General features: G+C 41.4%; 2 protein-coding genes across 7 annotated transcripts in view; both read right to left on the reverse strand.

Moving 5' to 3' along the window:
- MAP2K6 (mitogen-activated protein kinase kinase 6) overlaps positions 1 to 27,926 on the reverse strand; it is a 1,063,669-nt gene that overhangs the window by 931,046 nt on the left and 104,697 nt on the right. The gene's annotated exons all lie outside the window — the stretch shown is intronic.
- On the reverse strand, positions 1,063 to 25,994 carry AMZ2 (archaelysin family metallopeptidase 2). Of its 6 annotated transcripts, none has more exons than XM_042449736.1 (9): positions 25,845 to 25,994; positions 22,624 to 22,714; positions 18,838 to 18,942; positions 17,308 to 17,590; positions 14,745 to 14,918; positions 12,161 to 12,289; positions 6,702 to 6,865; positions 5,272 to 5,448; positions 1,063 to 2,392 (listed from the first exon to the last, which is right to left on the reverse strand). In XM_042449736.1, exons 4-9 carry the CDS (start codon positions 17,588 to 17,590, stop codon positions 2,246 to 2,248), a joined length of 1,074 nt encoding a protein of 357 aa, XP_042305670.1. In that variant the 5' UTR covers positions 18,838 to 18,942; positions 22,624 to 22,714; positions 25,845 to 25,994; the 3' UTR covers positions 1,063 to 2,245. The 6 variants fall into 6 exon arrangements, with proteins under 6 accessions (XP_042305670.1, XP_042305668.1, XP_042305667.1 ...); XM_042449734.1 differs by lacking the exon at positions 25,845 to 25,994 and adding an exon at positions 25,490 to 25,832; XM_042449733.1 differs by lacking the exon at positions 25,845 to 25,994 and adding an exon at positions 25,485 to 25,832.

Consider the following 27,926-nt stretch of genomic DNA (forward strand, 5'->3'; position numbering starts at 1 on the left):
CCTTGTGAAACTAATTCATATAATAGGAAATTAAATGCATCACAGCTATTAAATCCTAATAGGTTTTGCTTTAAATCCCCCCCCCATTAATTCTGTCCAATTCCAAAATCATATGGTTGATGTGTGCTTTCAAGTGATTACCAACTTAAGGTGAACCTATCACAGGGTTTTCTTGAGAAGATATGTGCAGATGGAGTTTGCTCTTGCCTTCCTCTGAATCTGAGAGGTGACTTGCCCAAGGTCAAGGGATTCAAACCTAGACTCCAAAGCCATAGTCCAATGCTCAAACCACTATGCCGCACATTTTCAAATATCCTTTGCTAAAGACCAAGTACTGTAACAGTAATGCCACCAGAAGGTCCACTACATTTGGAGTGATTTTGAGAATGGGTTCTCTGTATCTGGATTTGCTCAAGGACCAAGATTTGGCAGTACCTGGGGATCTAATAGCTCCATATACCCAATTTTTATTTTCTGGACCCCTGTCTTATCAGACAGATTTCCAGTCTTAAGCGGATCAAACAACAAAGAGGGGACATTACATGAGCAGACCAGAACTCATGCAAAGGCAGGTGTCCTTCCTCTCCTTCCCTCAACAGCTCCTGAATCTGCTCCATATTTGGTGGACACATAGAGATGAAGAGGGCATCCTTTCTGCCAGTAACACCCACTTTGTAAGCAAAGGATATACCTGAATATACCACCATTATGATTTCAGTTAATTAGGCAAACAAGTCTAAATTGATGTAGTGGAGATTTAAGGGCACATTTGCTTATCAGCTTGTATGGTTATGATATGTTAATGTAAAAGAAAAGCCATTTTTAGTATTTTCTTCTTCATTCCCCAATGAGCGGTTTGTTTTTTGTTGTGTGCTTTCTAGTTTCCAACTTAGGGCAACACTCCTGCAAACCTATCATGGGGTTTTATTGGCAAGATTTGCTTCCCCTGAGGCTAAGAGCATGGGACTTGCCCAAGGTCCCCCATTGGCTTTCCTGGCCCAGCAGGGAATCAAACCCTGTTCTCCAGAGCCATAGTCCAACACTCAAACCGCTACACCATGCTGGCTCACCAAATGAGTGGAACATTTTGTTTATTAGCTAATTGTTTTACACATTCTTCAATCTTTGAAACAGACACCTTCGAGAGTTAGATAATATGCTACTTTTAAAAAACAAGAAGCAAGTCCCCCTGAATTCAAAGGACCTCCCAAGTAAATGGGTATAATATTTAAACCCCAATGTCCTTTTATTGAGCAATCCTAAGGATCAGAAACATTATTATACACTTATTTCTACAGACAATATGCACACTTTAGTTTGACGCTGAAAACAGAAAGTGTTGTCTGTTCTGACAGTTTATTTCATATTAAAGAAAATTCCCACGACTTGCATATATTTGACATCTCACTCTAAAGCATTTCTTTGGAACTGAACTTTAGTGAATTCAGACTCCTTCTGAAAATTCCCTTTTCCAGATTTGTACTTTTATAATAAATATCACAAAATAAATAATCAAGAACTTCTCTTTATGTGATGCATCTGTACTGGCTGCATAGTTCACAGAAAGGCATGAACCCTATCTTATTAAACTGTGATATGCACAAATAATGTGCTAGTGTATGCAATTTATTTTCCTTCACATGAATGGGTAGGCAAACAGGGAGGCTACAATTTAGCATAGCTTTCTTACGTCTGAACCTAAAACTAATCCTAGCTTACCACTTCCAAACAAGGCCAAATAAGAAAATAATTTTAAATGAAAAGCTATGCTTAATTACTGTTTCCTTGGTTGCTTATCTACTTCAGCAAAAGAAAAAGCAAAGGGGACTGCATGCACCAGCAGCATATCACAGTTTAATTAGGAAGAATTACAAAACTAGTTGTGAGGTATGTATGTAGCCATTATCTGAACAATGTGTGTGTGTTTCACTGTATAATAGAGAATTATTATTGCTTGTGTCAGAGTGCCTGGTTTACAAGGTAAATAAATGCTACACTGCTATGTTGCAGATACATAACGGTAAGACTGCCATCCTATCTTGAATAGCCTATCATGTTTTATGAGCTGAATCCGGTATTCTGAAAGAGGATATAGCTAACAGGAATCCCAACTCACAAAACCAACAGGTTAAATTTTAGTATAAGATGTTTCATTTGAAACTTAGTATTTTAAAAATTATGTTTTAGCAGTATTTAAAGCACAACAGATAAAAGTATCCTCTTTCAGTCTACATACCAAAGGATTTTACTTCTCCAGAATATCTAGGCATTTGACAATCCAGTCACAGCTTTCTTTAAATGCTTCCACTGGTTTCTGCAAACCTGATATAGGACTATTACTGATTCCTTCTTCTGTTTCATTAACTTCTTCCTCTATCCATCTCTTCAGTGCCTAGAGAAATACAAACACTGTTTAGAAGACTTATTTCAAATAGGCATGAAGGATATAAATCAGACAACATAAATCAATTGGTCTGGCATAAAGCCATGATTCTGTATCAACAATGGCTTCTTTTTGTGCATATATCAAGGCATGGGTTCTTCCAGAGGCTCCAGTTTCTTTGCTCCTTTATTTCTTCATGATAAGGAGTGGACAAGGAAAAGCAGCAAAACAAACTATAGCACCTTTACTGTACTAAAATGGCTGAAACCAATACAAAAGCATGTTTTCTTGTGTTATGTATGATGCATCTGTAGATTTATCCCTCATAAATAGGAGAATGTTAAAAATAAAACAGGCTCTTAAGTCATTCACAATCAGGAACTGTATTTGTAAAATACAGTATATGATATATCTATGTACATATGTCCATAATCTAGCAGTTGTGGTCTGACATTTCTACAGAGTAATGTGCAATGATCTAGGACAATGTCCCCAAACTTTTGGGGGCTACCACTCCCTTTCCTCTTGGGTGACAATCCTAGTGCCATCTACTTTGGGAATCACTGATGTAGGGGTATGTCATCAGACAAGGAAGGGATACTTATTTACTTTTAAATTAAAGGTGCAGGAGCTCTAGTAGTGCTGGAGTGATATTCTGTTATGCAGTGACTTTTAAAGGTATTCCACCCCATTTTGACTTTTCAGCATTTTGTTGTGTTACACACTGGAATTGAAATTGTTACCATTTGATATACACAAGATACTCAAGATGCAAAATACTTTTAGTGGGGCACAAAAACTAAGTAAACACAAATGGATACTTGTTAATTGCTTAAGTATTCATACATTTGCTGTGACATACCTAAAGAAGCTCTGGTGGAATTCTCTGTCTCCAGAAATCACATAAGTAACTAATAGTAATAGCAATAGCATGTACATTTCTATACCGCTTATCAGCGAACTCAGCACTCTCTAAGTGGTTTACAAGCACTCCAGCACAGACAGAGTCCCTATTCCCTGGTCTTTCAAGAAGCACCTCTGTCTCATCTGGATTAAGTTTCAATTTGCTTGCTCTCATCCAGTCCATTATTGACAACAAATATTGCTTCAGTATCAAGACAGATTCTTTGGGATCAGATGGAAGGACAGATGGAATTGGATGCCATCTGCATATTGGTAACACAACACTGCCGAACTCCAGATGATTTCTCTCAGCGGTTTCATGTAAATATTAAACTGCATGGGAGACAAAACAGAACCCAGGATTCCACAGACCAATGGCCAGGGCATCTAACTGGAGTCCCCGGTACCATCTTCTGAGTTCAAAATAGACTGGAACTACTGGATAAGAGTGATCCAAGCCAGGAGGCCGAGAAGGATACCATAGTCAATGATATCAAAAGCCACTGATAAGTCAGCAGAACCAACAGGAACATATTCCCACAGTACAATTTCCAGAAAGGGCAGTTGATGTTCACCAGTGGTCCCCATCCAAACTAACAGAGTTGGAGTCATTTTGCAAAGAAAAATGGGCAAAAACTGCAGGGTCCAGATGCACAGAGCTGGTACACTTACCCCCAAAAACTTGCAGCTGCAATTGCTGTCAAAAAGGCTTCTACCAAGTAATGGGGTGAATACCTCTGCAATCAACAAATGCCAGTTTATTTAAGTTTACTTAATTTTTGTGGCCCAACAAAAGTATTTCACACCTCCACAGTGTTGAGTATTTTATGCACACCAAGTGGCAACAATGCCAGTTAAATTCATTTCTTTCAAGTTGTAACATGAAAAAATGCAGCAAGTCAAATGGGGTATGAATACTTTCACAAGATATTGTAAGAATAATTTATTTTCCTTTTAAATGTTTTTTCGCTTATTGTTCTAACTATCTGTGGGAGTCATGCAGTCTTCCAGGTGTCACTCAATTACAACACCTAGAACAGGGGTAGGCAACTTTTTTGAGCCGGGGGCCAGGTTGCTGTCCCTCAGACAACTGGGGGGCTGAAGGCAAAAAATAAATAAGTAAATAATTTTTTTTAAACAATAAAATAAAAAATAAACCGGACAAATGTAGGACAACATTTTCAAATGGTGGAACACTTTTTTAAAAAAGTGGAGGACACATGAAAAAATTTGCTGAGTTTTTAAAAATGTTAATATCATGTTTCTGAGGCTTCTATAGACAATTGCCCCTGCACGCGAGAGGCCAAAGGCCCCGGCGGCAATCAGCGGCAGGACCGGGCTGGGACCGTTCCCAAGGCCTCGCCGGGCCGCATCCGGCCCGCGGGCCGCAGGTTGCCTACCCCTGACCTAGAATTACTGCATCTGCTTATACCAGCCTTTTTGCATTTGGAAGCTTTACTATCCAGACTCGTGAGTTGGGCCCTGCAATTCTGCCTCATTAATAATAATAATAATAATAATAATAGGATTTATTTATATGCTGCCCAATCACTAGGTATCTGGGCAGCTTACAACAGAGAGGATAATAGATGGTTCCCTGTCCTCAGGCTTACAATCTAAAAAGACATGACACAAAAGGAGAAGGGAATGGTGGTGGGGGGGAGGGGATCAGGTCCAGCATTCTTCTCTCCCTCTGAGGCCTGGACTAAGGCAGATGGACTGGAGGGAGGGCTCTTCTTATTCAGGCTAGCCCTGATGGAGCTGGGCCTGCCTGGTGAACTCCCTCATAGGCCAGAAGATGACAGTTATGGAGGGAGGAGTCTCTTCTTCCAGGCTAGCCCTAATGGAGCTGGGCCTGCCTGGTCATCTCCCTCGCAGGCCGGAAGATGACAGTTATGGAGGGAGGAGTCTCTTTTTTCAGGCTAGCCCTTATGGAGCTGGGCCTGCCTGGTCATCTCCCTCACTGCAGAACAACCTTTTTATACCTTGTATCTTTCCATAATGTTGAAGCCAAGAGCAACTTGCAGCTTGCGCAGACAAATAGGACAAAGATCTAATGGCCGTCGGTCTGATTCCTCCAGATGATTGGACCCCTGCATAACACACTCCAGCCACTGGCAGTGATGGAGCCCAAAGATGTGCCCAATTTCATGAGTCAGTGTCTGAAACACAGATATGGTCAAATCAACAAATATACGGAAACTGCATTTCATCTAAGGACTGACTATCCCAGGCTGCTGTCACACTGCAGAATTAATGCAGTTTGCCACAGTTTTATCTGTCATGGTTCCATCCTATGGAATCCTATGATTCATAGTTTGTTGTGGCACCAGGGCTCTCTCAGAGTGAAGGCTAAATACCTCAGAACTATATAAACTATAGCAGTTAAAGTGATGTCAAACTGCATTAATTCTGCAGTGTAAATGCAGCCCCAGTGGCATTATACTGTTACCCCTTTTCAAGTCAAGATACACGCTTTTGTTGGGAAGAGAAAAGGGAACAAATGCTGTAGTTAAAATTTGGAATTGAAATTCTTTGCCACAGTATCTAAAACGAACAGAAGGCCTACATTCTGTAACAAACCTGGATTGCTATTCTTTAGGAAAAAAGCATTCTTCCCACATTTCCTCTCTTTAATTGTTTAGATACTAATCAGATATGGTCTTTTAAAAAAAATCTTTCAGCATTCTATACAGCACAATAATACCTGTTTTTTGGTTTAGCACAAATGCAGTTCATTTTTTTCCAAATAGGAATATAGAAACAATATGCATCTAATTGTGGGTGGGGGAAAACTGAATTCTGATTTCCCAAAGCTTTTTGTAACCCCTGAAGCCAAAACCAAAAATTTTCCTCAAAATTTGCATAATCAAAGCTTCAGCGATACTGCATCCCAATTATGCCAAATAATTAATTCTACTGGCTTCAATGGCATGAAATTATTTTAAAATACAGAAAAATAATTGAGATGTAAATCTGGTGGTTCACCCCATCAGGTAACATGCAACAAAAGGAAAGCAAATTGTGAGAGCTTCAAACATGCAATCAGCCTGAACTTCTCAAATGCAAGAGAAAAAATGCAGAACTTTCCCATTAAGGCTCTGTGCAGACCAGCCTTAAAGGCCGGCTTGGGGGCGGAGTCAGGGCATAGTGTCCACATGACACCACGGTGTGATGCCATGGCGTGATGCCACAAGCTGCTCTACACGGTGCATGGCATCGTGGTGCTCCACTAGCGCTGCATCCAGAAGGAGCACCATAAAGCCGCAGCGCTTATGGTTCCATACATCTGTTAACTTTAAAAGAGCTAAATCTGATATGCACAGGATTAGAGGAAATGTGCTTTTAAGTACAAAAAATAAATAAATGATTTTGGCATTTTAAAATGTAATTCCATGGAACCAAATGCACTCACTTTGCAGGATCTCAGTAGCAATTTACTTGTGATCTCAGGAGTATAATAACCATCAAATATAGAATAGTCTCCTGGAAGAGGTTTTTTTGTAGTCTTCAGCTTGCCTTTGTAGTTTGCATCATAAAAGTTACTGTCATACCTAGCAAAGCTGAAGATACCCATTCCTTAATAAAACAAAAATGAAATATAAATGAAATAAAATTAGAATTTCACCAAGGGAAATTTCTGTATTGACAGGTCAGTAGCACATGCAAATAAGTATATAAACAGGTGAATTTACTACTGAGAGAGTCCTTCTAGAAAGACAGAATGTGAGATTTCTTCTCTTCACTGGTAACAAACTGAATGTCACTTTTCTTAGGCCCCAGCTGAGATCAGTCCGACTGAGAACTATCTAACCTGGACAAGTGAACTGCATAAGGACAGGAAAAGTCCCAAGTGCTCCCTACACCCCCTGGGCCAGTTGCATCCTCACAACAGTCTTTTCCAAAATATTCCACTTTACTGTGAGAACTGAAAGTATATAGTGGAGCCTAGCACAACACTGAATGGAGGAGAGGTGCAACCAGGGTAACATGAAAGGAATCACAGAACCAATGTAAGTTATATAATGACTCTAAGAAATCCATGGAGACTGCATACCATTACAGGCGCTAAAATCTTTCTCTCCAACCCTATCAGTGAGGCTGTAGAGTCAGTCAGGATCAGTAGAAATGTACCAATAAAACTCCATCTTCAAATTAAATGCTTATAATATGCATAGTTTATTGCACAGCTACAAAGTGTTCTTGTTCAAAAATGTTAATCAAGTAAATATATTTTAAGTAGTCTGATTATTCACGTGCTGGTGATGAAATCCCTGTGCTATGATTTTACTAGAGTAAATTGGTTATTACTAATTAATATACATGTATCATTTATTAAATATTCGGAGAGTAGAAAAATAGAATTAGTGTCAAAAGGTTTGGCTTACCAAGTTCAGAGCACTGCTTATCAGATCCAGGTCCCATCTTATGCCCAACCTGTGACAGAGAGGTCACAGACTCAAACCTCTCAAGCTAGTTGATGGATAGCATATTTTTAACATATTATTTTTTACCATTTAATCATGTTCTTGCTCTAAGAAGCTCAGTGCAGTAACAAAAACATTTGTTGTTTGTTGTTATCTGCCTTCAACTAATGGCGATCCTATGAATGAAACATCCTTAAGACCCCCTATCCTCTACCTGTCTGCTCAGGATCTGCAGGCTCAGTCCTGGTGTCTCCCTGATGGAGTCTATCCATCTGGCATGTGGTCTTCCTTTCTTTCTACTTCCCTCTACTTTCCCCAGTGTCACTGTCTTTTGTAATAAGTCATGCCTCTTCATGATGAACAGACACACACTGTGAGTTAATTGAAAATGAGAGCGCTTTCCCCAAAGCCACTCATTGCTGAACTTCTGATCAAACACCCCAAATTAGAACAATGAATTATTCAATCTTCTGTATTTTTACCACCAAGAGATCCAGACTGCCTCACTGCAAAATGCAGTTTCTGGACTTCACTGTAAGACTGCTGTCCCCTTGTGGTTAATGAATACAAAGCAGCCTTCATAATAAATATTTCTGCATAAATGTGCTGGGTGGTGTTGGCAAAATAAATTAATTTGTAATACCATTCTGATGTGTTCTGCTTATTCAGTTAAGTATTTGTATAGAGGCCTAACTAACTGAATAAGCAGAACACATCAGAATGGTATTACAAATTGATTTATTTTGCCAACACCACCCAGCACATTTATGCAGAAAATGTACCATCTGAAATGCACTGGCATCCTTGGGTAACAGAAGAAAAGCTCCATCCATCAAGGACAGCTACAAACAATTTTGACCTGTGCAGAAATCTCAGCCAACCTGCAAGGATTGATATGTCATAGATTCATGCCTACATAGCTCTCTTAAAAGCCTCTCCACAGCACAGAAAGAACCACAACATGGTTATATTACCAGCCAATGATTTACATGTGAACAGGCAGCCTCTGTCACACAAAGGCTGACGAGGCAAGGGGACGGTCCATAAAATCAAGACGTTACACCTGTACAAAGACTTATGGCATCCTGTGGTAGTAAATAATCAATTCAGACTGGTAGATGCCACTGTACTGTATGGAAGATGCCCTTCTCAACATGCTGTGAATATTAGTCTAGTGATATCTTCACACTGAAGTGGGGCACCTGCTGTTCCAGACTGCTACTTCTGCTTGCTAGAGTCATCTGTGGCAAATCTCATAATCTTAAATATACATTTGTCCCTCCACATTTGTGGGCATTAGGGACAGAAGACCCCCGCAGATGTGGAAAAATCACAGACTGGAGGAGAGCAAATGTTATCCCCATCTTCAAAAAATGTTTTTTAAACATTTCCAGTGGGAAAAGATGGTGATTGGACGTGTCTGACACTGGTGTAACTCTCAGAGATGACTTCGGCAGTAACTACAAGCAGGGGAAAACCATGCTGTGGAAATTTTCTTCATGACTGGGAAGGAAATGAGAGATTTGCCATATCTGACCCCCTTTTTCAACCCTGCTCCCTGTAGAGAGATTGCCAATAGAGGCAACTGTCATGAGTGTGAGTTGAGTGAACCATGTGCCCAGCTGCCAAAAGTCAAGCTGTCTTTTAAACAAACTCTAAGATCACCCAGACCCCTTCTTTTAATTTTTTTTGTTTTACTGGAATTTAAACAAAGTTAAAGAAACTATCTTAACTGAAGGGGTGAAAAAAGAAGCCCAATAGGTCCCCTGATTTTATAAACAAGATTGGGCATGCTGGAGTGGGGTGGGGGGGAGAGAGATATCTTTAAAATCAAAAAGTTAAAATGCATCTTTTTAAAGAACTATATTTGGACTTTAAAAAAATTGGAAGAGGAATCTAAACTTAATTAATGTTAAATAAATAAATGAAAGAAAATTTACTTCATGTGACAGCTGTTCGAAGAGTGCAAGATAATGGTGTTAGTAAACTAAACTAACTGGAATTTTAAGAACTGAATGAAATCAGACTACCTCTGCTGCCACATAGTGGTCACTTGAAAAAATGCTGGGTGGGAGGAGACAGTTTTGGTGGGGGTGGAAATCCAGTTTCTTAAGCAATGTGGCAGGACATCTATACAAGATAAGAATAATGGAAACACAGATTAATCAAAGAATTGGATTCAAGGAGAAGAAATGAAAATTTGCAGATGAAATATTCTGTAGAACCTACCGATAATCAGAAAGAAAGAGGATAATGAGAAAAGAAATGTATAGTCTCTATCAGTGATTTGAGAGACGCAAAATGCTGGAGGGGAAGGATATGGGAAAACATGGGACTTAATTTTGAGAAGAGAGTCATTCTGGATGAATTAATTAAAAGGAAGGACCTTTGTAATGGAGATGACATGATGACTTTGAATGAATGAATGAATGAACGAGAGTACATTCTCTATGACGAAGATGCATAAAGAGATAGAACACCCAAACTATCTATCTGGAGATAGATAGATAGATAGATAGATAGGTAGGTAGGTAGATAGATAGATAGATAGATAGATAGATAGATAGATAGATAGATAGATATCACTGTATAAAAAATGTATTTGCATATACAGTTGTCCCTTCAGATTCGCGGACTTCAGATTCATGGTTTTGATTATTCGCGAATGGGACAAGAGGGCAGGAACAGGAGCGCAGGGGGATGAGGCAGGTGTGTGCCTACCTCTCCCCTTCCTCTTGCCTTCTTGTCCTTCTAGCCAGCTGTGGGAAGGGACAGGAGGACAGGGGATGAAGAGAGGCAGGCGCACACCTCTGCCGCTTTCCCCCCGCCCCTTAACTGGATTCCCAGAGCCGGTTAAAGGCAGGGGAGGGCGGGGGAAGTGCCGAGCAAGCTCCTTCTGGCCCCTCTCATGCCTCAGACAGCTGTCCCAGGCATCAGAGGGGAAGTGAGAGGGGCTTACCTTATTCGCGAATTTCCCATACTCGCAGGGATACTGTTCCCCTAATCCCCGCAAATCCGGAGGGACAACTGTAGTAAAGGTGGACAGTGTGTTGGAATAATGGGGCAAAATGATAAAATACTACTAATGTTAATTATGGTAAAAAAAAGTATTAATAATGTTTGATCTTTTTAAAATGAAGGGGGGTTTCAAGATTGCTAGTGTTATTAAGTATTGAGTAAGAAAAATATTAATAGTGTTTGATTATATATGGTCATAACTGTGAGGATACTATATGTACAGAAATGGAAAAAAAGTCTTAAAAGTGTGGCAATCTAAACTGAAAGAATTAGATATACTTGTGTATAAGCTGAAAATTGTTAGACAAAAAATAACTCAAAAAATCAGGGTTAATTTATATGCAGGTCAGTGCTGGAATAGAGACCCAGCATGAAGGCAGTGACAAAAGGCTGAGGCGAGAAATTCTTCTTGGTGTGGTAAGGTGTTGAAGCACCATTACCCCCTCCCTTGTCCAAATCTGAGAATAGTTGGTCTCCCTCCTCCCCTTCTTTTTTTGGACCTGAGCAGCATTCAGAAGCAACATGGACAGCTGGAACAATGCTGTGTACTCACCATTTGGGGCACTTCATGAGGTCATATTGAGCAGGTCATATTCATATTTTGGGTCATAGCATTTTGGCCCCAAAACCTGCCCTCGACATAAACAAGTATATGAGAACTTGTCTATTTTGTTTAACGAAATTTTTTTTTAGCAAGATTATGGAAAAATTGAAAAATGCTAATTGACTTCCCGTAAAATAACAAAAGTGATTTGATGATTTTTGGTTATATCAATTAATATGAGTTAAATATATAGATGAAGTATTAATAATAATAATAATAATAATAATAATAATAATAATAATTTTTATTTATGTTTCCCCGCCTCTCCTGGTGGATCGAAGCGAGGTTACAGACTAAAATGACAGGGAGGATAAAGCAAAGTGGAATTTATAATGAACTGTACCAGCAGAACAGGGGGTTGGAAGTCATCTTTTTCTATTCTACTTTGCTAGTTGTAGTTTTTGTAGTTTGTAGTTTGTTTTGCACACTTTATAGCTGGTAATTTTATTTGTGTTATTTCTCTTTTAATCCTTGTATTTTTTTACCCAATAAAAATAATCAAAAAATGTTTTGTTTTGTCTTTGTAAGTTAACTACCTGAACATCAGGGCTACAAAATTTGGGGTAGTGGGAGGGGTGCAGGTAAGGAAAGTGAATGTACCAATCAGCAGTCAATTGTTGTTATGCACAGCAAGCTTCTGCTGGAAACTTGTAGCTCCCATTTTCCCTGAATATGAAGGGATGGGGAAAAAAGGATGGTGCTACTGTGTGACTATTTTTTTTAAAAAACACAGGTATTTAGCCTTAATATTTCAAGACAAGAATAAAATAACAACTAGAGTCATACATGATCTTGATGACTTAATAAAGTATTATATATACACACCTTCAGTCAAGGAGGCTTGTCCAAAGACAAAGTTCCAGGAGTCTTTTGGGTAAAGATCTATCATAGTTACTCCCACAATGCAGAAAGCATCATTTGCCTTTTTTTTCTTTAGATAGTTCAGAAGGTGTCCTGGATTTAAAAACAAAAAACAAAACAAAACAAAAAAACCACACATATATACAGCTTAATCACAAAAGAAGGGCAAGTAATCACACATGAAGGCAGCACATACAAGCACTATTCGGAACCGGCAGCATAGGTGTTCATTAGGAGAGGCAATAGTTCAATGGTAGCACATATACAGCAGATCCCTGGTCTAATCTTTGGCATCTCCAGTAAAGGGTCAGATAGCATGCAATAGAAAAGATCTCAGCTGAAATATTGAGCTAGATGGACAAATACTCTAACAGACAAGTTTCCTCCTCCTCTCTCTCTCTCTCTCTCTCTACCTCCCCCCCACCAAGTTCTTTGCCAATATTGCCAAGTCAGCTACAATTACAATCCCTGTCTGGATACTCAGAAGATGTGCAACAGGTTTCCATTCCAAAAGTTCAAAATAATGAAACTAGGATAAAAGTAGTAGCATTTTTAAAAATATTACTATTGTTATTGTTCTTATTATGAAAACAATAATTTTTATATAGATTTATTTCTATTTTCATTTGCCTTCTGCTAATAGCTGTCTTTCAAGATTCAGCAGACTGGAAGAGGGCAAACATTGTCCCCATCTTCAAAAAAGGAAAAAAGAGGATCCCAACAATTATCGTCCAGTTAGTCTGACATCAATACCAGGAAAGAGTCTAGAGCAGATCATTAAACAGAGGGTTTGTGAACATCTAGAAGGCAATGCCATAATCACAAAAAATCAACATGGGTTTCAGAGAAACTGGTCATGCCGGACAAACCTGATCTCTTTTTATGATAAAATTACCAGCTTGTTAGATGAAGGGAATGTTGTGGATATAGTATATCTTGATTTCAGTAGGGCCTTTGACAAATTCCCCATGACATTCTTGCAAACAAGCTGGTAAAATGTGGGTTAGACAAGGCAACTGTTAAATGGATTTGTAATTCGTTGACTGGCTGAATCCAAAGGGTGCTCAGCAATGGGTTCTCTTCATCTTGGAGAAAAGTGACTAGCAGGGTGCCAAAGGGTTCTGTTCAGGGCCCAGTGCTATTTAACATCTTTATCAATGACTTAGATGAAAGAATAGAAAGCCTGCTTATCAAATTTGCACACCAAATTAGAAGGAATAGCTAATATCCCAAAGGACGGGATCAAAATTCAAAATGACCTTAATAGATTAAAGAGCTGGGCCAAAGCTAACAAAATGAATTTCAACACAGAGAAATGTAAGGTACTGCACTTAAGTTAAGAAAACGCATAGATAGGATGGATGACACCTGGCTGAATGAAACTACGTGTGAAAGGGATCTAGGAGTCCTAGTAGACCACAAGTTGAACATGAGTCAACAGTGTGATGTGGCAGCTAAAAAGGCCAATGAGATTGTAAGCTGCATCAATAGAAGTTAAGTCATCCCTCCATATTTGCGGATTCGATATTTGCGGATTTGATTCACGGATTTTATTAATATGTTCTCTCTAGGACTGTCTAGGTTCTCCAGTGCAACTCTGTGGTCAACTTTAACTAAAAGTTGCACTGAAAGACCATTTGTAGCTACTCCAGTGCCATTCTATGGTCAGTGTATGTTGGACATTGACCACAGAGTTGCATTGGAGGACCTAGAGATTCCTAGAGAGGTGTCCTCTCAGGTAAAAACAGTGTTTTTGTTATTTGCGGTTTTTCCATATTCACAGGGGTCTTGTTCCCCTAACCCTAGCAAATACGGAGGGACAACTGTATAGCGTCTAGATCAAGGGAAGTAATAGTGCCACTCTATTCAGCTTTAGTCAGGTCTCACCTAGAATACTGTGTCCAGTTCTGGGCCCCACAATTCAAAAAGGATGCTGATAAATCGGAGCATGTCCAGAAGAGGGTGATCAAAATGGTGAAGGGAGCTGGGTATGTTTAGTCTGGAGAAGAGACAGTTAAGGGGTGATATGATAGTCCTCCTTAAGTATTTGAAGGGATGTCACATTGAGGATGGAGCAAGCTTGTTTTCTGCTCCTCCAGAGAGACTAGAACACAGAACAGTGGATGCAAGCTCCAGGAAGAGATTCCATCTCAACATTAGGAGGAATGTTATGACAGTAAAAACTGTTTGACAGTGGAACACACTCCCTCAGAGAGTGATGGAGTCTCCTTCTTTGGAGGCCCATAAACAGAGGCTGGATGGCCATCTGTCAGGGATGCTTTGATTGTGATTTCCTGCATGGCATGGAGTTGGACTGGATGGCCCTTGTGGTCTCTTTCAATTCTATAATTCTATGATCTGTTCAACTGCCCACATGACTGTCAACAATATTGTCCCCTGCCTTGGGGTGGGATTAGATGCCCCATCTTCCAGTTCTATAGTTCTCTTATTCTACATTAACACAGCTAAGATTTCTACGCAGGCACACTGACCCAAGTCACAAAGATGTGCAAGTTTAACTACAGTATGTGCTATTTATTCTTCATACCTGTGTGAATCTGCAGATTCTGAGTATATTCATTGACTCGAAATGCACAACTCGTGTGTGAAACTGGCACTGGCTCTAGGATTTTTACAGTCAGGCCATAGTAAAAGGCTTCACAGTAGTCCTTCAGCCATTTCATGTAGATGTCTGTGCTAACTCTAGAATCTCCAAAAGAGCCTAAAACCAGAAATTCAAGAGAGAAGAACATTAGGTTGTAACTTCATCTCTGCAAATTCCCCTTCCCATTCCAATTACAGTGGTACCCCGGGTTACGAAATTAATTCGTTCCGCGGTTAATTTCGTAACCCGAAATACCTTCGTAAGCCGAATTCCCATAGGCGCTAATGGAAAAATAGCTCTCTGCTGCCCTCCGGTGGCGGAAAATAGCGCCGCGGTTTTTTCGTAACCCGAAGAAACCTTCGTAAGCCGAAGCAATAAATCCCTATGGGATTTTTTCGTATCCCGAAAAATTCGTAACCCGGCGCATTCGTATCCCGGGGTACCACTGTATATATAAATATATTTTTAAAAATGCTTATAAGTTATTTAAAATATAGAATCTATTTTGCAACCTATATCTTATTTAGCTTTAGAACAACATACTGAGGTAGCTACAATTAGTTTCATTTCAAAAACTGGGAACCGAGGTTAGGAGACAATGGCTTGCCAAAGACCATGTAATAATGAGTCAAAGAACATCAATTTGAACTCCTAGTCATGATCCAGAAAAATGTTGATACATACTATATTTTAATCCTATGCAAATTGACTGAGCGTAAATCCCATTAAATTCAGCAGGACTTACTTCGGACTAAACATAGGGCTGAGCTTAAATTTCTACAAAATTGGCATTATTATTATTATTAATCTTTATTTATAAAGCACTGTAAATTTACACATTCTTCTGATCTTCTGCATGCTGTGGTAGGGAAAAGCAAGCTGCCAAGTCCCCATTCCAAATGTGGGAGGCTTCCTCAGACCAGGCTGAAATGCCTTATTCTGGCCAAAGACTATGCTTCACCCTTGTCCTAACAGCTGGACAGAATCAAGCTATGCATTCTTGTTATTACAGTATTATTATTATTATTATTATTATTATCATCATCATCATCATCATCTCTACCTGGCCACACGTTGCTGTGGCTCAGTCTGGTTAAATGGAAAAGAAAGAAAAGAGAATGCGCATGTTTTTGAAATATTTAATCTCAAAATGCTCGTGATATATATATATATATATATGTGTGTGTGTGTGTGTGTATATATATATATATATATATATATAGTTTCATTGTATGTGTAGGTATAGAGATTGTCTGGTTTGCCGACTCTAGAACACACAACATATAATTGTCCATGTGATAAGCAATCCACGTGTAGATCTAAACCGCACAATTCTAAAGATTGGCCCTGAGCTTTGTTGATGGTGATTGCAGACGCCAATCAAATATTTAGTGTGTTGCTGTTATGTCCAACGGATGGTGCTGTTTTTCCAAAAAAACATATTTTACGTGTCACAGGTATGACATCTATATGAAAGTAGGTGTATGTATATAAAAACATGTGTGTATTCGAATGGAATGTTGTGTCAAAATTTCAAATCAATTGGTGAAGAACTTTTGGAGATTTAAGATTTTGAACAAACAAACATTTACATTTTTATTTTTATAGATTATTTATTTATTTATATCCCACCTTCTTCCTGGTATAGGGACTCAAGGCGACTCTTGTTAATATTCACTATCATTAGCACTAATCCACCTCTGTACAAGTCATGTTGAAATAACAGTAATTCACTCTGGTACAGCAGTGACTTTGAATCTGGAAAACTTAGGTTTAGCTATGGCCACGATTTTAGGCATGGTGAATAAAAGCTGGGGGAAGTCACTGAAGCTATTGATCTCACAAATACCTCTGCACCTTCTTATTTATCACAGGAATGGTTCTACCAAATTCAATGAAAATATTCCTATCAGCAACGCATCATAAAAAAAGCAGGCTCGGGACTTCAGGTATTTAATTCACAGATAATGAATTATTCAACCAGGAATGAGCTGGCAGAGCTCTCACTGATAATATTCAAGCTGTTTCCAAGGAACAATGGGATTCACAAAGCACATCAGAGAACAGATCAAAGTATTTCCATTACTACCAATCTTCCCCTGCTGTGTAGTGCTTAGGGACCATGTTGGGGTACATTTTACTTTCCATTTACATAAGGTGATAGCAAGAGAATGCCCTGAACAGCCTTCTGTCACCAGGTGCCCTCCAGATCCATTCCCTCCCCTTGGCTATGATGGCTGGAAATTATGACAGTTCTGGTCCAACATGTCCAAAGAGTGCCTGGTTGGGACAGGCTTCCCCTAGAAAATGTTCCAGAGCTTTTTCTACAAAGTATAGGAGTTTTGTGACAGAAAAGGGGTCTTTGAACAAACAAGCCACGGAAATCCTGAAAATTATTAGCTGTATATATTTAATGGTTTATTAAAAACTTGGATAGCTCAGCTTGGATACTTCATCTGTCATGGATTTTCATAACAATTTCTTTAATAGATCAAGTTGACATTACCAATAGGCTGGATATAAATCCGATTTTTCTGAGGAGATGGTATGTTTCTGTGAGGGTCGTGGTAAAACTGTGCAAAATCCTGGGTAGGTTGTGGATGTGAGGAGATCCAATCTGACTCAGAAAGTAGTGTAATGGGCTTAAAGAGAACACTGTCTGGTTGAAATGCTTGATTTAGCAAAAGTTTCTCTTTCAGTTCAAACTTCTCATAAAGTTTCACAAGCTTCACGTCCTCAGAGATCAGGGCCATTTTCAACGCCTCCTCAGAATGCTTAATTACTTTCATCTAATAATGAGAAAGCAAGAACAAGATGCTTTAGGAAATGTGAATCTTACGCCCACATGCTTTTATTCTGAAGTTCCTCTTCTTCCATCACAACACCTCACAAGCTATTATTCCTTTTATAAAATGATTAGTAACAAACCAACTATCTCCTGCAGTTTGCTGCTTGTTCAGCAACTATCTTGCCCTACACATGCAACATTCAGCTTCCTCATTCTTTTCCTTTTTCCATGCCCGATTGCCATTTCACAATCTGCTTCTGCTTTTGGACAAAAGCAGCATGGGAAAGTGTTACTGAGAGCTGTATCATCACTAGATCTATGTATTATAGCAATAGCAAATGCATTTCTATACTGATTTTGAGTACACTTAAGCACTCCCTAAGAGGTTTACAATGTGTAAGCTAACTGCCCCTAACAAGCTGGGTATTCATTTTAGCAACCTCAGAAAGATGCAAGGCTAAGTCAATCCTGAGCCTGGCTGGTACAGAACTCATAACCTTGTGGTTTATGAGTGAGTGGCTACAGTTGAGGCATTTAACCACGATGCTACCAGGGCTCTTCTGTTATATGGACAGTTTCATCTCAGTTTTAACTTTTCTCTTTCAAGTATAGGTGATGGCTACTGAAACTATTTCCTACTATGCACAGCAAGATACACTGGCAGAACTCTTCTTCTACAACCATCAGCTTTACACCAAAAGGTTTTCCCTAGCATAGCTCTGAGTTCATGTTATTGTTATGTGCAAGTCAACTCCAATTTCTGGCAACCCTACCATGGGGTTTTCTTGGCAAGATTTATTCAGAGGATTGCCATTGCCTTCCTTTAAAGGTGACAGAATGTGACTTCCCCAAGATTATCCTGTGTGCTTCCACGGCTAAACAGGGAGTTGCCCAGAATCCTAGCCCAACTCTCAAACCACTATACTGTGTTGGCTCCTTCTTAAGCTGTATTCAAGGAAAAATAAATATCTTATCAAGTGCTTACAATGCACACTGTTCTAGTTTATCACTCGGTGATATGTGCTCATATAACTATTCACAATTTGATTTTAAGGTAGCTTTCTTTTGTTTTCTATGTCAAAGTTATACATTCCAGGCAATGGAAAGGCCCAAAGAGCTACTTTTGAACAGCAAAGAAACACAACATGCCCTACACCAAAATGGTTTTAAAGTTCCCCCTTTTTCAAAATCACTTTGCCATGTGATGGGGTGGGGGATGTTCCTCGTCAATGAGAAGCCTAAATTCACCTTGTGTTCCTGGTTGGTCCTTGGACTCTGGAACTACTTGTCAGAATTCTCCTTAAAGGATACAGTTTTCCAGCTGCAGAATGTGTTCCAAAACTTCTTAATTGCCTGAAACAAACATCCTGAATGTTACATGAATGTTCTGAAGGAACAGTGAAAGTGTTAAGTAACATTTAATAAATCTCAAAAATAAAAACATTTATAATGATGCCTTTGCTTTCATGCACTTGAGAAAGGGTACAATTACAACATTTAATTATTCAGGGGCAACCATGCTAGCCACAAAGCAAAGTACAATAACATCCAAAATCCACAAGATGGTGATATTTTTATTGGACCAACCAAAATGCACAAAATATAGCTTGCAAGCTTTCGAAGCTCCACTGGTTTCTTCATTAGGCAAAGGTGTTTAAAATCATGCAGGATAAAAAAAAATGACAGTGTTAGTCACAGGCTTGCATCTTGTCAAGATGTTGTTGTTGTTCTGAGTTAAGATGGTATGGAGGGATATCCATGCAGGTAGGCCACACTTTCTTCTAAAACTTGCAACATGTACTGTAGTTTGTGCATTTTGGTTGGCCCCAAAAAAGGTATCAATGTTTTATGCATTTTGGAAGTTATTGCACTTTGCAACCCCAGACACATTTTCTGAACGTGAAGATACTGCACACTAGCCGCAACAAGTGAATCCTATAGAGGCAAGCTAATGGAATGGGGCTTTACTAATTGAGGTTTCTACTGCCAACAAAGCTGGTCTTGAACTCACAACCTTATGGTTTTGAGTGAATGTCTGCAGTACAGGCATTTAACCACTGTGCCACCAGGGCTCCTAACTATGCAAAAGATTATTTCAGTAGCAGATGATTAGAGAGCATTTTATTACTTTGTATGCAAAGTAACCTGATGAGTTTGTGTTATAACAATTCTCAGATTTTTCATCAGCTGCTGCAATAGGGTTTTTTGGTGAATGAGGACTATAGGAGAAAAACTTAAAAGTCAACAATATTTAACAGTTCTAGAAAATGTAAGACAGGAAGAGGATGGGGAGAAAGTATTAGTAACTATTTGCTAGAACAGTCAGTTCAGTATTTTCTTTTGCATAGGGAAGGTACAGTTATCCTAGTTCAGTTAGGGACTTACATTTTTAAAATGTGTCATTAAAAGGTTGACAACAGATGTAGATAGTTGGAGGAGTGTCACACACAGAAGTAGGGAAACCAGGGAACATTCTGTAAGCTTACAGCTACAGAATTGATTTCAATCTCTCTCTACTACCAAGGATGATGAGGAACAGCAGCAGGGACAAACCTCAGGGACAGAGCAGGGGACCCAGAGAGCTCCACCAAAGGGAACAGCCACTGCTAAGCCTCTGAGGAGGCGAGTGGTGGTCGTGGGGGACTCCTTGCTGAGAGGCACTGAACCAGTGGTTTGTGGGCCAGACAAGATGTCTCGGGAGGTGTGCTGTCTCCCTGGGGCAAAGATCCGTGATGTGACAGAGAGGCTGACAAGACTTGTCCAGCCTACTGACTATTACCCCTTTCTTTTGGATCATGTGGGAACCAATGATACTGCAAGGCATAGCCTTCAGAATATCATAAGGGATTATGAGGCTTTGGGTAGGAAGTTGAAAGAGATGGATGCACAGGTTGTCATCTCCTCTCTTCTCCCAGTCGAAGGGCATGGGCCAGGAAGGGAGAAGAAAATAGTGGATGTAAACAACTGGCTCTGTAGATAGTGCCACCAAGAATGGTTTGGATTCTTGGACCATGGGCTGCGGTTCCATGAGGAAGGACTTCTGGCAAGGGATGGGTTGCATGTCACACTAGTTGGCAGAAACGTTTTTGCCAATAGTCTCAAGAATTTGATCAGGAGGGCTTTAAACTGAGATGGCAAAATGCTAACAGAGGACAGAGAAAAGGCAGAATTACTCAACACTTTCTTTGCCTCAGTCTTCTCAGAAAAGGCAAAGGGAATTCAACCTGAGGATAAAGGAGCAGAGGACAGAATAGGAGAATTTCAGCACAAAATAAGTAAAGAGATAGTACAGGAATTCCTTGTTAATCTAAATGAATTTAAATCACCAGGACCAGATGAACTACATCCAAGGGTATTAAAAGAACAGGCAAAGGTAATATTGGAGCCATTGGCAATCATATTTGAAAACTCCTGGAGAACAGGAGAAATCCTAGCAGACTGGAGGAGGGCAAACGTTGTCCCCATCTTCAAAAAGGGGAAGAAAGAGGATCCAAACAATTATCATCAGTTAGTCTGACATCAATACCAGGAAAGATTCTGGAGCAGATCATTAAACAGAGAGCCTGTGAACATCTAGAAGGCAATGCCATCATCACAAAAAGTCAACATGGGTTTCAGAGAAACAAATCATGCCAGACAAATCTAATCTCTTTCTTTGATAAAATTACTAGCTTGGTAGATGAAGGGAATGCTGTGGATATAGTATATCTTGATTTCAGTAAGGCCTTTGACAGGGTTCCCCATGACATTCTTGCAAACAAGCTTGTAAAATGTGGGCTAGACAAAGGAACTGTTACATGGATCTGTAATTGGTTGACCGGCCGAACCCAAAGGGTGCTCAACAATGGCTCCTTTTCATCCTGGAGAGAAGTGACCAGTGGGGTCCCACTGGGCTCTGTCTTGGGCCCAGTGCTATTCAACATCTTTATCAATGACTTGGAGGAAAAAATTGGGGGAATACTTATCAAATTTGCAGATGACAACAAATTAGGAGGAATAGCTAATACCCCAGAGGACAGGATCAAGATTCAAAATGATCTGAATAGACTAGAAAGCTGGGCCAAAGCTAACAAAATGAACTTCAACACAGAGAAATGTAACGTACTGCACTTAGGGCAAAAAAATGAAATGCACAGATATAGGATGGGGGACACCTGGCTGAATGAAAATACATGTGAAAGGGATCTAGGAGTCCAAGTAGACCATAAGTTGAACATGAGTCAACAATGTAATACGGCAGCTAACAAGGCCAATGCGATTTTAGGCTGCATCAATAGAAGTATAGTGTCTAGATCAAGGGAAGTCATAGTGCCACGATATTCTGCTCTGGTCAGGCCCCACCTGGAATATTGTGTCCAGTTCTGGGCACCACAATTCAGAAAGGACATTGAGAAACTGAAGCGTGTCCAGAGGAGGGCGACTAAAATGGTGAAGAGTCTGGAAACCTTGCCCTATGAGGAATGCCTTAGGGAGCTGGGGATGTTTAGCCTGGAGAAAAGAAGGTTAAGAGATGATATGATAGCTCTGTTTAAATATTTGAAGGGATGTCACATCGAGGAAGGAACAAGTTTGTTTTCTGCTGCTCCAGAGAACAGGACCAGGAACAATGGATGTAAGCTCCAGGAAAAGAGATTCCACCTCAACATTAGGAGGAACTTCCTGACAGTAAGGGCTGTTTGACAGTGGAACACACTCCTTTGGAGTGGAGTGGAGTCTCCCTCCTTGGAGGTCTTCAAACGGAGGCTGGATGGCCATCTGTCAGGGATGCTTTGATTTGGATTTCCTGCATGGCAGGGGGGTTGGACTGGATGGCCCTTGTGGTCTCTTCCAACTCTATGATTCTATGATCCATCTCCCACACTCTTTTCCAAAAGGTCCCTCACCCACTCCACTATGACTCTCGAGCACAAGGGAACAGAGAGGAATGGCTTCTTCTGGAAACACAACTCTAATCTAGGTCAAGCCAATTTTAAGATAACTGATCAGTCTATATATTAATCCAAGCTATCTGTATTTTTTTAAAAAAATGTTTACCTATAGTAGTAGAATTGTTGTTATTATTATAAGGTACTGTTGGCCCTCCGTATCCACGGATTTTTTTCCTACGGATTCCAGCATCTGACACCTGTAAATAATAATAAAAATAAATAAATTTCAAATAGCAACCCTTGATTTTGCCATTTTATATAAGGAACATTATTTCATTATTACATTATATTTAGTGTGTAGAGATCTTGTAGCACTTTTGAGACTAACTGAAAGAAAGACGTTGGCAGCATGAGCTTTTGTAGACTTCTTTCTTTCAGTTAGTCTCAAAGATGCTACAAGATCTCTCTACATACTGATTCTACAAACTAACACAGGTATATCTTTGAATTCTTCTATCACATTTAATGGGACGTAAGCACCCATGAATTTTGATATCCACAGGGAGTCCTTGAACCAAACCCCATAAGATATCAAGGGCCCTTTGTACAAATATAAATATTCATAACCATAAGTTCTCTTAAAATACACTGGCTTGGATATATTTAGAAGGAGGCTTTTAAACAATGGTTGGCACAATGCTGCTTGAGGTACATCAACAAACCTACTACAGTATTCTCAATGTCAAGGTATACATAGTTTTAGGCATCTGAAACAGAAAGCTTCATTTTGCCTCTTCCTCATTGTGTTGTTGTTGTTGTGTGCCTGTTATTACCAACTTAGGCGACACTAAGGTGAGCCTATCATAAAGTTTTCTTGGCAAATTTCTTCAGAAGAAATTTTTGTGGTTTCCATTTCGACTGGGTTTGTGAGCTGTGTTAACTATGAAAATTACAGCAAGTAATTTTACTGTATTTTAATGTTGTTTTATTATTGTTAGCCACTTTGATCTGCTTGGAGAGGCAAGATATAAATAAATTCTATTATTATTATTATTATTATTAATATGTATTTTATTTCCTTATTTTTGTAGAATGTACGCCACAGGCAGGTTTATTTTATGTTTTAATTGATTAGATGTATAGTACTGTGTAAACTTACAGCGCTATATAAATAAAACTCAATAATAATAATAACAACAACAATAATAGTTTTTCTTCCTCTTCGCTCCCCCCCTTCCCAATATTTGACAATATGTTAGACTATGGTATAGGATTTGGTGTTCACCATATATGTGTCTGTTTATTCTAATGTTTTATTTTTATGTGTAGTGCTGCTTGATATGTGTACAGATTCCCAAGGATGGTACGTTTGTTGATGATGTGCCTCTCTGACAAACATGCAAAAAACAAAAACAACAACCCACAATGCATTACAGCTTCTCCTTAGGGTCGCTATAAGTCGGACACAACAACAACAACAACAACAACAACAACAACACCACAAGAGGAAGCTTGGACGACAAATCCCTCACAACAAACCCCTCACGCCCCCCTCTTTCTTCCCAGCCCTAAAATGGCACCTGAGCGCCTCTGAGGCGGCGCCACTCAAGGCTCTGGTGGTGGTAGGCCGCTTCTTTGGACTACATCTCCCAGCATGCTGAGCGGGGAGTGCCGGGCTCCAAAGTCCGGGCATGTTTCCCTCAAACAATGTCCCTCCTCAGGGCCCGATAAAGTAGCCACCCCTCTGTTCCCAAAGGGCCGCCTCAGCTTCCCCGCTCCTGGGCGCGGCCTACGCAGCGTTAGGCCCACATTCCGCATCGGGCCTAGTCCTCCCGCCTCAGGCCTCCTTCGAATAGTTCTCCCCTCAGAGCGCCTCTGTGCCTTTGAGGCTAGGCAGGCCTCGCCTCAGGCTTCAGTAGCAGCCTCGGCTTGAGCCCTTTGATTAGGGAGTTCCTGCATGGCAGAAGGAGGCAGAGAAAGGGGACCCTACCTCCAAGCTAAAACAGAGGCTGGGTGGATAGACCTTAGAATCTGAGAGTTGGAAGGGACCCCAGGAAGAGCCTTCTAGTCCAACCCCCCCTTCTGCCGTGCAGGAACTCACAGTCAAAGCATCCCAATGACTTGAAGGCAGCATCAGCAATGGAGGCTGGAGGAAGGCAGGCTGTAGTTCTCCATAGAGAGCCATTGGGGGGGAACAGCTTCCTCTGCCTGGGCCAGGCTCCTGGAGCCCTTGCTGGGCAGAGACGCTCAGAACCTGGGCCACTGGCTTCTCGGAAGCCGGAGAGGGGCCAGGCTAGGAAGCTTCCCCGCCGAGGGTTCCAGGCTGCCGGCAGGACTCTCCGCTTGGGCCCGGTGGGCGGGGCGGCTCCATGAGCAGCCCTTCCTGGCGGCGACCCACCCAGAGAGAGCCGTGCGGTGAATGGTGAGTGGCGGGGGGCTCTGGAGTCGGCCAGAGCCAAGGGCCGGGGCGGCGGCGGAGGGGTCCTTCCCTCCGTTCCTGCCCTCGGCTCCGCCCAGCGCCAGACCCCCTCAGCCGGCGGCGCTCCTCCTCTCCCCCTGGACAGGAGGGGGGGACCGCAGGCCCTTGCTCGTCTCCCATTCGGCGGGATCCGCCTGGAGTTGCCTGGAGGGGGCCTTGGCAGGAGCAGGTGCTCAAGCCCCTCCAACACGAAGAAGCTTTGCAAGCCCTCGGCGCCCTCCAGCCTCAGCCGGCTCCTAGCCGCGGCGCTCCCCGAATCTCCTCCCCGGAGGGGGGAGCGCCGCCTTGCCTTGTCCTCTGGGGGGCTGCCCTCCCTTCCTGCCCCTGGAGGGACGGCAGCCAGAGGGGGCCACGGGAGACCCTCAAAGCGCGTCCTTTGCCGCTTGGCCTGTCCGCCAGCTCGGTCCCCGGAGGCACGGCCGGGGCACTCGGCGGGGGAGAGGGTGCCTAGCCGGCTGAGCCTACCACTGCTACTTAACCGTAGCTGGCCGCCTTTCTCCCCTCGGGATCCCCGCCCTCCCCCATGTATTTGGGTTCTGAGGACGGACCAGACCCGCGGTGTGGGTAAAAGGTGGCTGCGGTGCCATGCCGTTCCATCAGGCCTCCCGCTCCCCTTCCGACCGCCCTGGCCCTCGGGACCCTGGCCTGCCCGGCTGTCCTCCTCCGGGCAAGGCATGACAGCCGGACGCAAAGGACCGCGGCGCGGGCCTCGCATCGTCGCCTCTCTCTGGGAGCGCCGCGCCGGCAGTGGCGAGAGGGCCTCCTCCTCCCATCCTTCCGAGGCTGCAATGGCAGCGAGGGGAGAGGAGGAGGAGACAGGGCCCTGCACTCCCCGCTTGAGCGGCTCCTCGGGCTTCAGGCCCTTGGGGCGGGGAGTGTACTGCCGGTTTTTTTTTACGAATTTTTACATCCGGGTCTCTCGCGAGGAGGGCGGGGCTTATGACGCAGGAGGGCTGGCTCCTCATCCAATCAGGCTCAGGGAAGTGGACTGGTGGTGATGATGATGATGAGGACGATGCAGAGGCCTGAGGAGTGGCGAGGGGCGGGCGGCTCAGCAGCACACAGGCCCTGTACCCTCCTCCTCATCTCCGCCGCAAGCCCCGCCCGAGGCTCCACCCCCACCATCAATCAGCCCAGCGTGAGTCATGGATGGTTGACGGCATGACGTCACTTCCGGCGCGGTGCCCACACAGGCACCCACTTCGACACTGCTCTCTAGCCTAGTGTCGTGTTGTTGTTGTTATGGACTTCAACTCCCAGAAGCCTCTGCCACCTTGGTCAATACTCAGGAATTCTGGGAACTGAAGTCCAAAAAATAAAACAAATAAACCTGAAGAACCAAATTGATTGTTATTTGATGTTTATTTTAACCTGTTGATTAAAATAACCCATTATCCCCCCTGCAAAACAACTACATTATAATCCTCACATAACAGGATTCAAATATCGCTTCGAAACTTGTTTTAACAATTTATAGATGATATTTTACAAATAATAATAATAATAATAATAAAATCTTTATATCCACTTCCCCCTCTCCCCATGGAGTACAACACATAAAATCAGCATTACAACAAGCACAAGTTATCTAAAATTACATCAATTAATGAACAAGACAAATTCATAAAATTAATACAGTCCATACCTATATAAAATTTTTAATATTTTAATACTGTTATGTGAGGATTATCATCTTGTTGTTTTGGAGGGAGGGATAATGGATTTAACTTTGTATTGTTGTGTTTTGTTGTTGTAAGCTGCCTTGATCCTGTTGGGAGAGGCAGAATTAAAAAAATATGTTGTTTGTATATTTTTGGTAAATGATATTGTGTATCAATTTTGTATTATATTCTGTTTTCTAGAATGTACAACACTGGCAGGTCCGTTTTTTGTTTTGTTTTTGTTTTATTGTTTCTATGTATGATGCTGTGTAAACCTACAGCGCTTTATAAATAAAGTTTTATAATAATAAAGTTTCATAATTGTCCACTATTAACAGGGACAAAATGTAGGACAAATTTGAGACCAAACTGCAGGACAAAACCCAGTCCAAAATGTAGGACATTTAAGGTCCTCCATTTTCTTAAATGTCCTACATTTTGGGCTGAGTTTTGTCCTGCAGTTGTCCTACAGTTTGGTCTCGAATTTGTTCCACATTTTGTCCCTGGTAATAGTGGACAATTATGGCAACCCTTGTAGCACTCCTAGAGCTCTCTGACTGAAGAGGCTGAAATGTCCCACAAAGCTACAAGGCAGTTAAAGCGGTGTCAGACTGGATTATTTCTGCAGTGCAGATGCAGCCTCAGAGAGCAAACAGTCTTTAGACTGGATGCTGCAGATCCAGAAGTGAAAATGCTTAATCTTGTGCCACTGCTGTGTTTTTCCTCACCAGGGTGACAAGGCGCACTCCTTTTCCAGGACGCACCCTCCATTTCAGTGTCCTGCCCAGGAGGCATCCCAAAATGCCCCTGATGCCCTCCATTTTGAGCATGATTAAGAAGCATGGATTTGTATTTCTATTAGTGTTTTGGGCTTTTTATTTTGTAATGTCCTACCTGTCTCTTGGATGTCCTACATTTTGTGGTGCCTTGTCCTCCTTTGTTGTTATGACATCTGGTCACCCTAAGCGCCAGGGAGGCTGAGGCATTGTAAAATGTAGGGCATTCAAGGAGAATGCAGGAGACAAACAAATAAAAGCTCAAAACACTCATAGAAATATAAAGTCATGCATCTCAGTCATGCTCAAAAGGGAGGGCATTTTGGAGTAGCTCCCACACAAGATTGAAATCAAAGATATAACCGTGTTGGTCTGTAAAATCAGTATGTAAAGAGATCTTGTAGCACCTTTGAGACTCACTGAAAGAAAGAAGTTGGTAGCAGGAGCTTTCCTAGACTTCAGCCTACTTCCTCAGATGCTTTTAGTGAAGGAAATAGACTGAAGTCTACGAAAGCTCCTGCTACCAACTTCTTTCTTGCAGTGAGTCTCAAAG

Source organism: Sceloporus undulatus, chromosome 2 (assembly GCF_019175285.1).
Source record: "Sceloporus undulatus isolate JIND9_A2432 ecotype Alabama chromosome 2, SceUnd_v1.1, whole genome shotgun sequence".
NCBI classification, from domain to species: Eukaryota; Metazoa; Chordata; class Lepidosauria; order Squamata; family Phrynosomatidae; genus Sceloporus; species Sceloporus undulatus.

Excerpts from the sequence above, each read along its gene's own strand:
- AMZ2 (XM_042449736.1), bottom strand. The coding sequence starts at position 17,590 with ATGAAAGTAATTAAGCATTCTGAGGAGGCGTTGAAAATGGCCCTGATC. Across the intron at positions 12,290-14,744 it reads GAATCTGCAGATTCACACAG|GACACCTTCTGAACTATCTA; the intron begins GTATGAAGAATA and ends TTTTAAATCCAG. Across the intron at positions 6,866-12,160 it reads ACAAGCCTCCTTGACTGAAG|GAATGGGTATCTTCAGCTTT; the intron begins GTGTGTATATAT and ends TGTTTTATTAAG.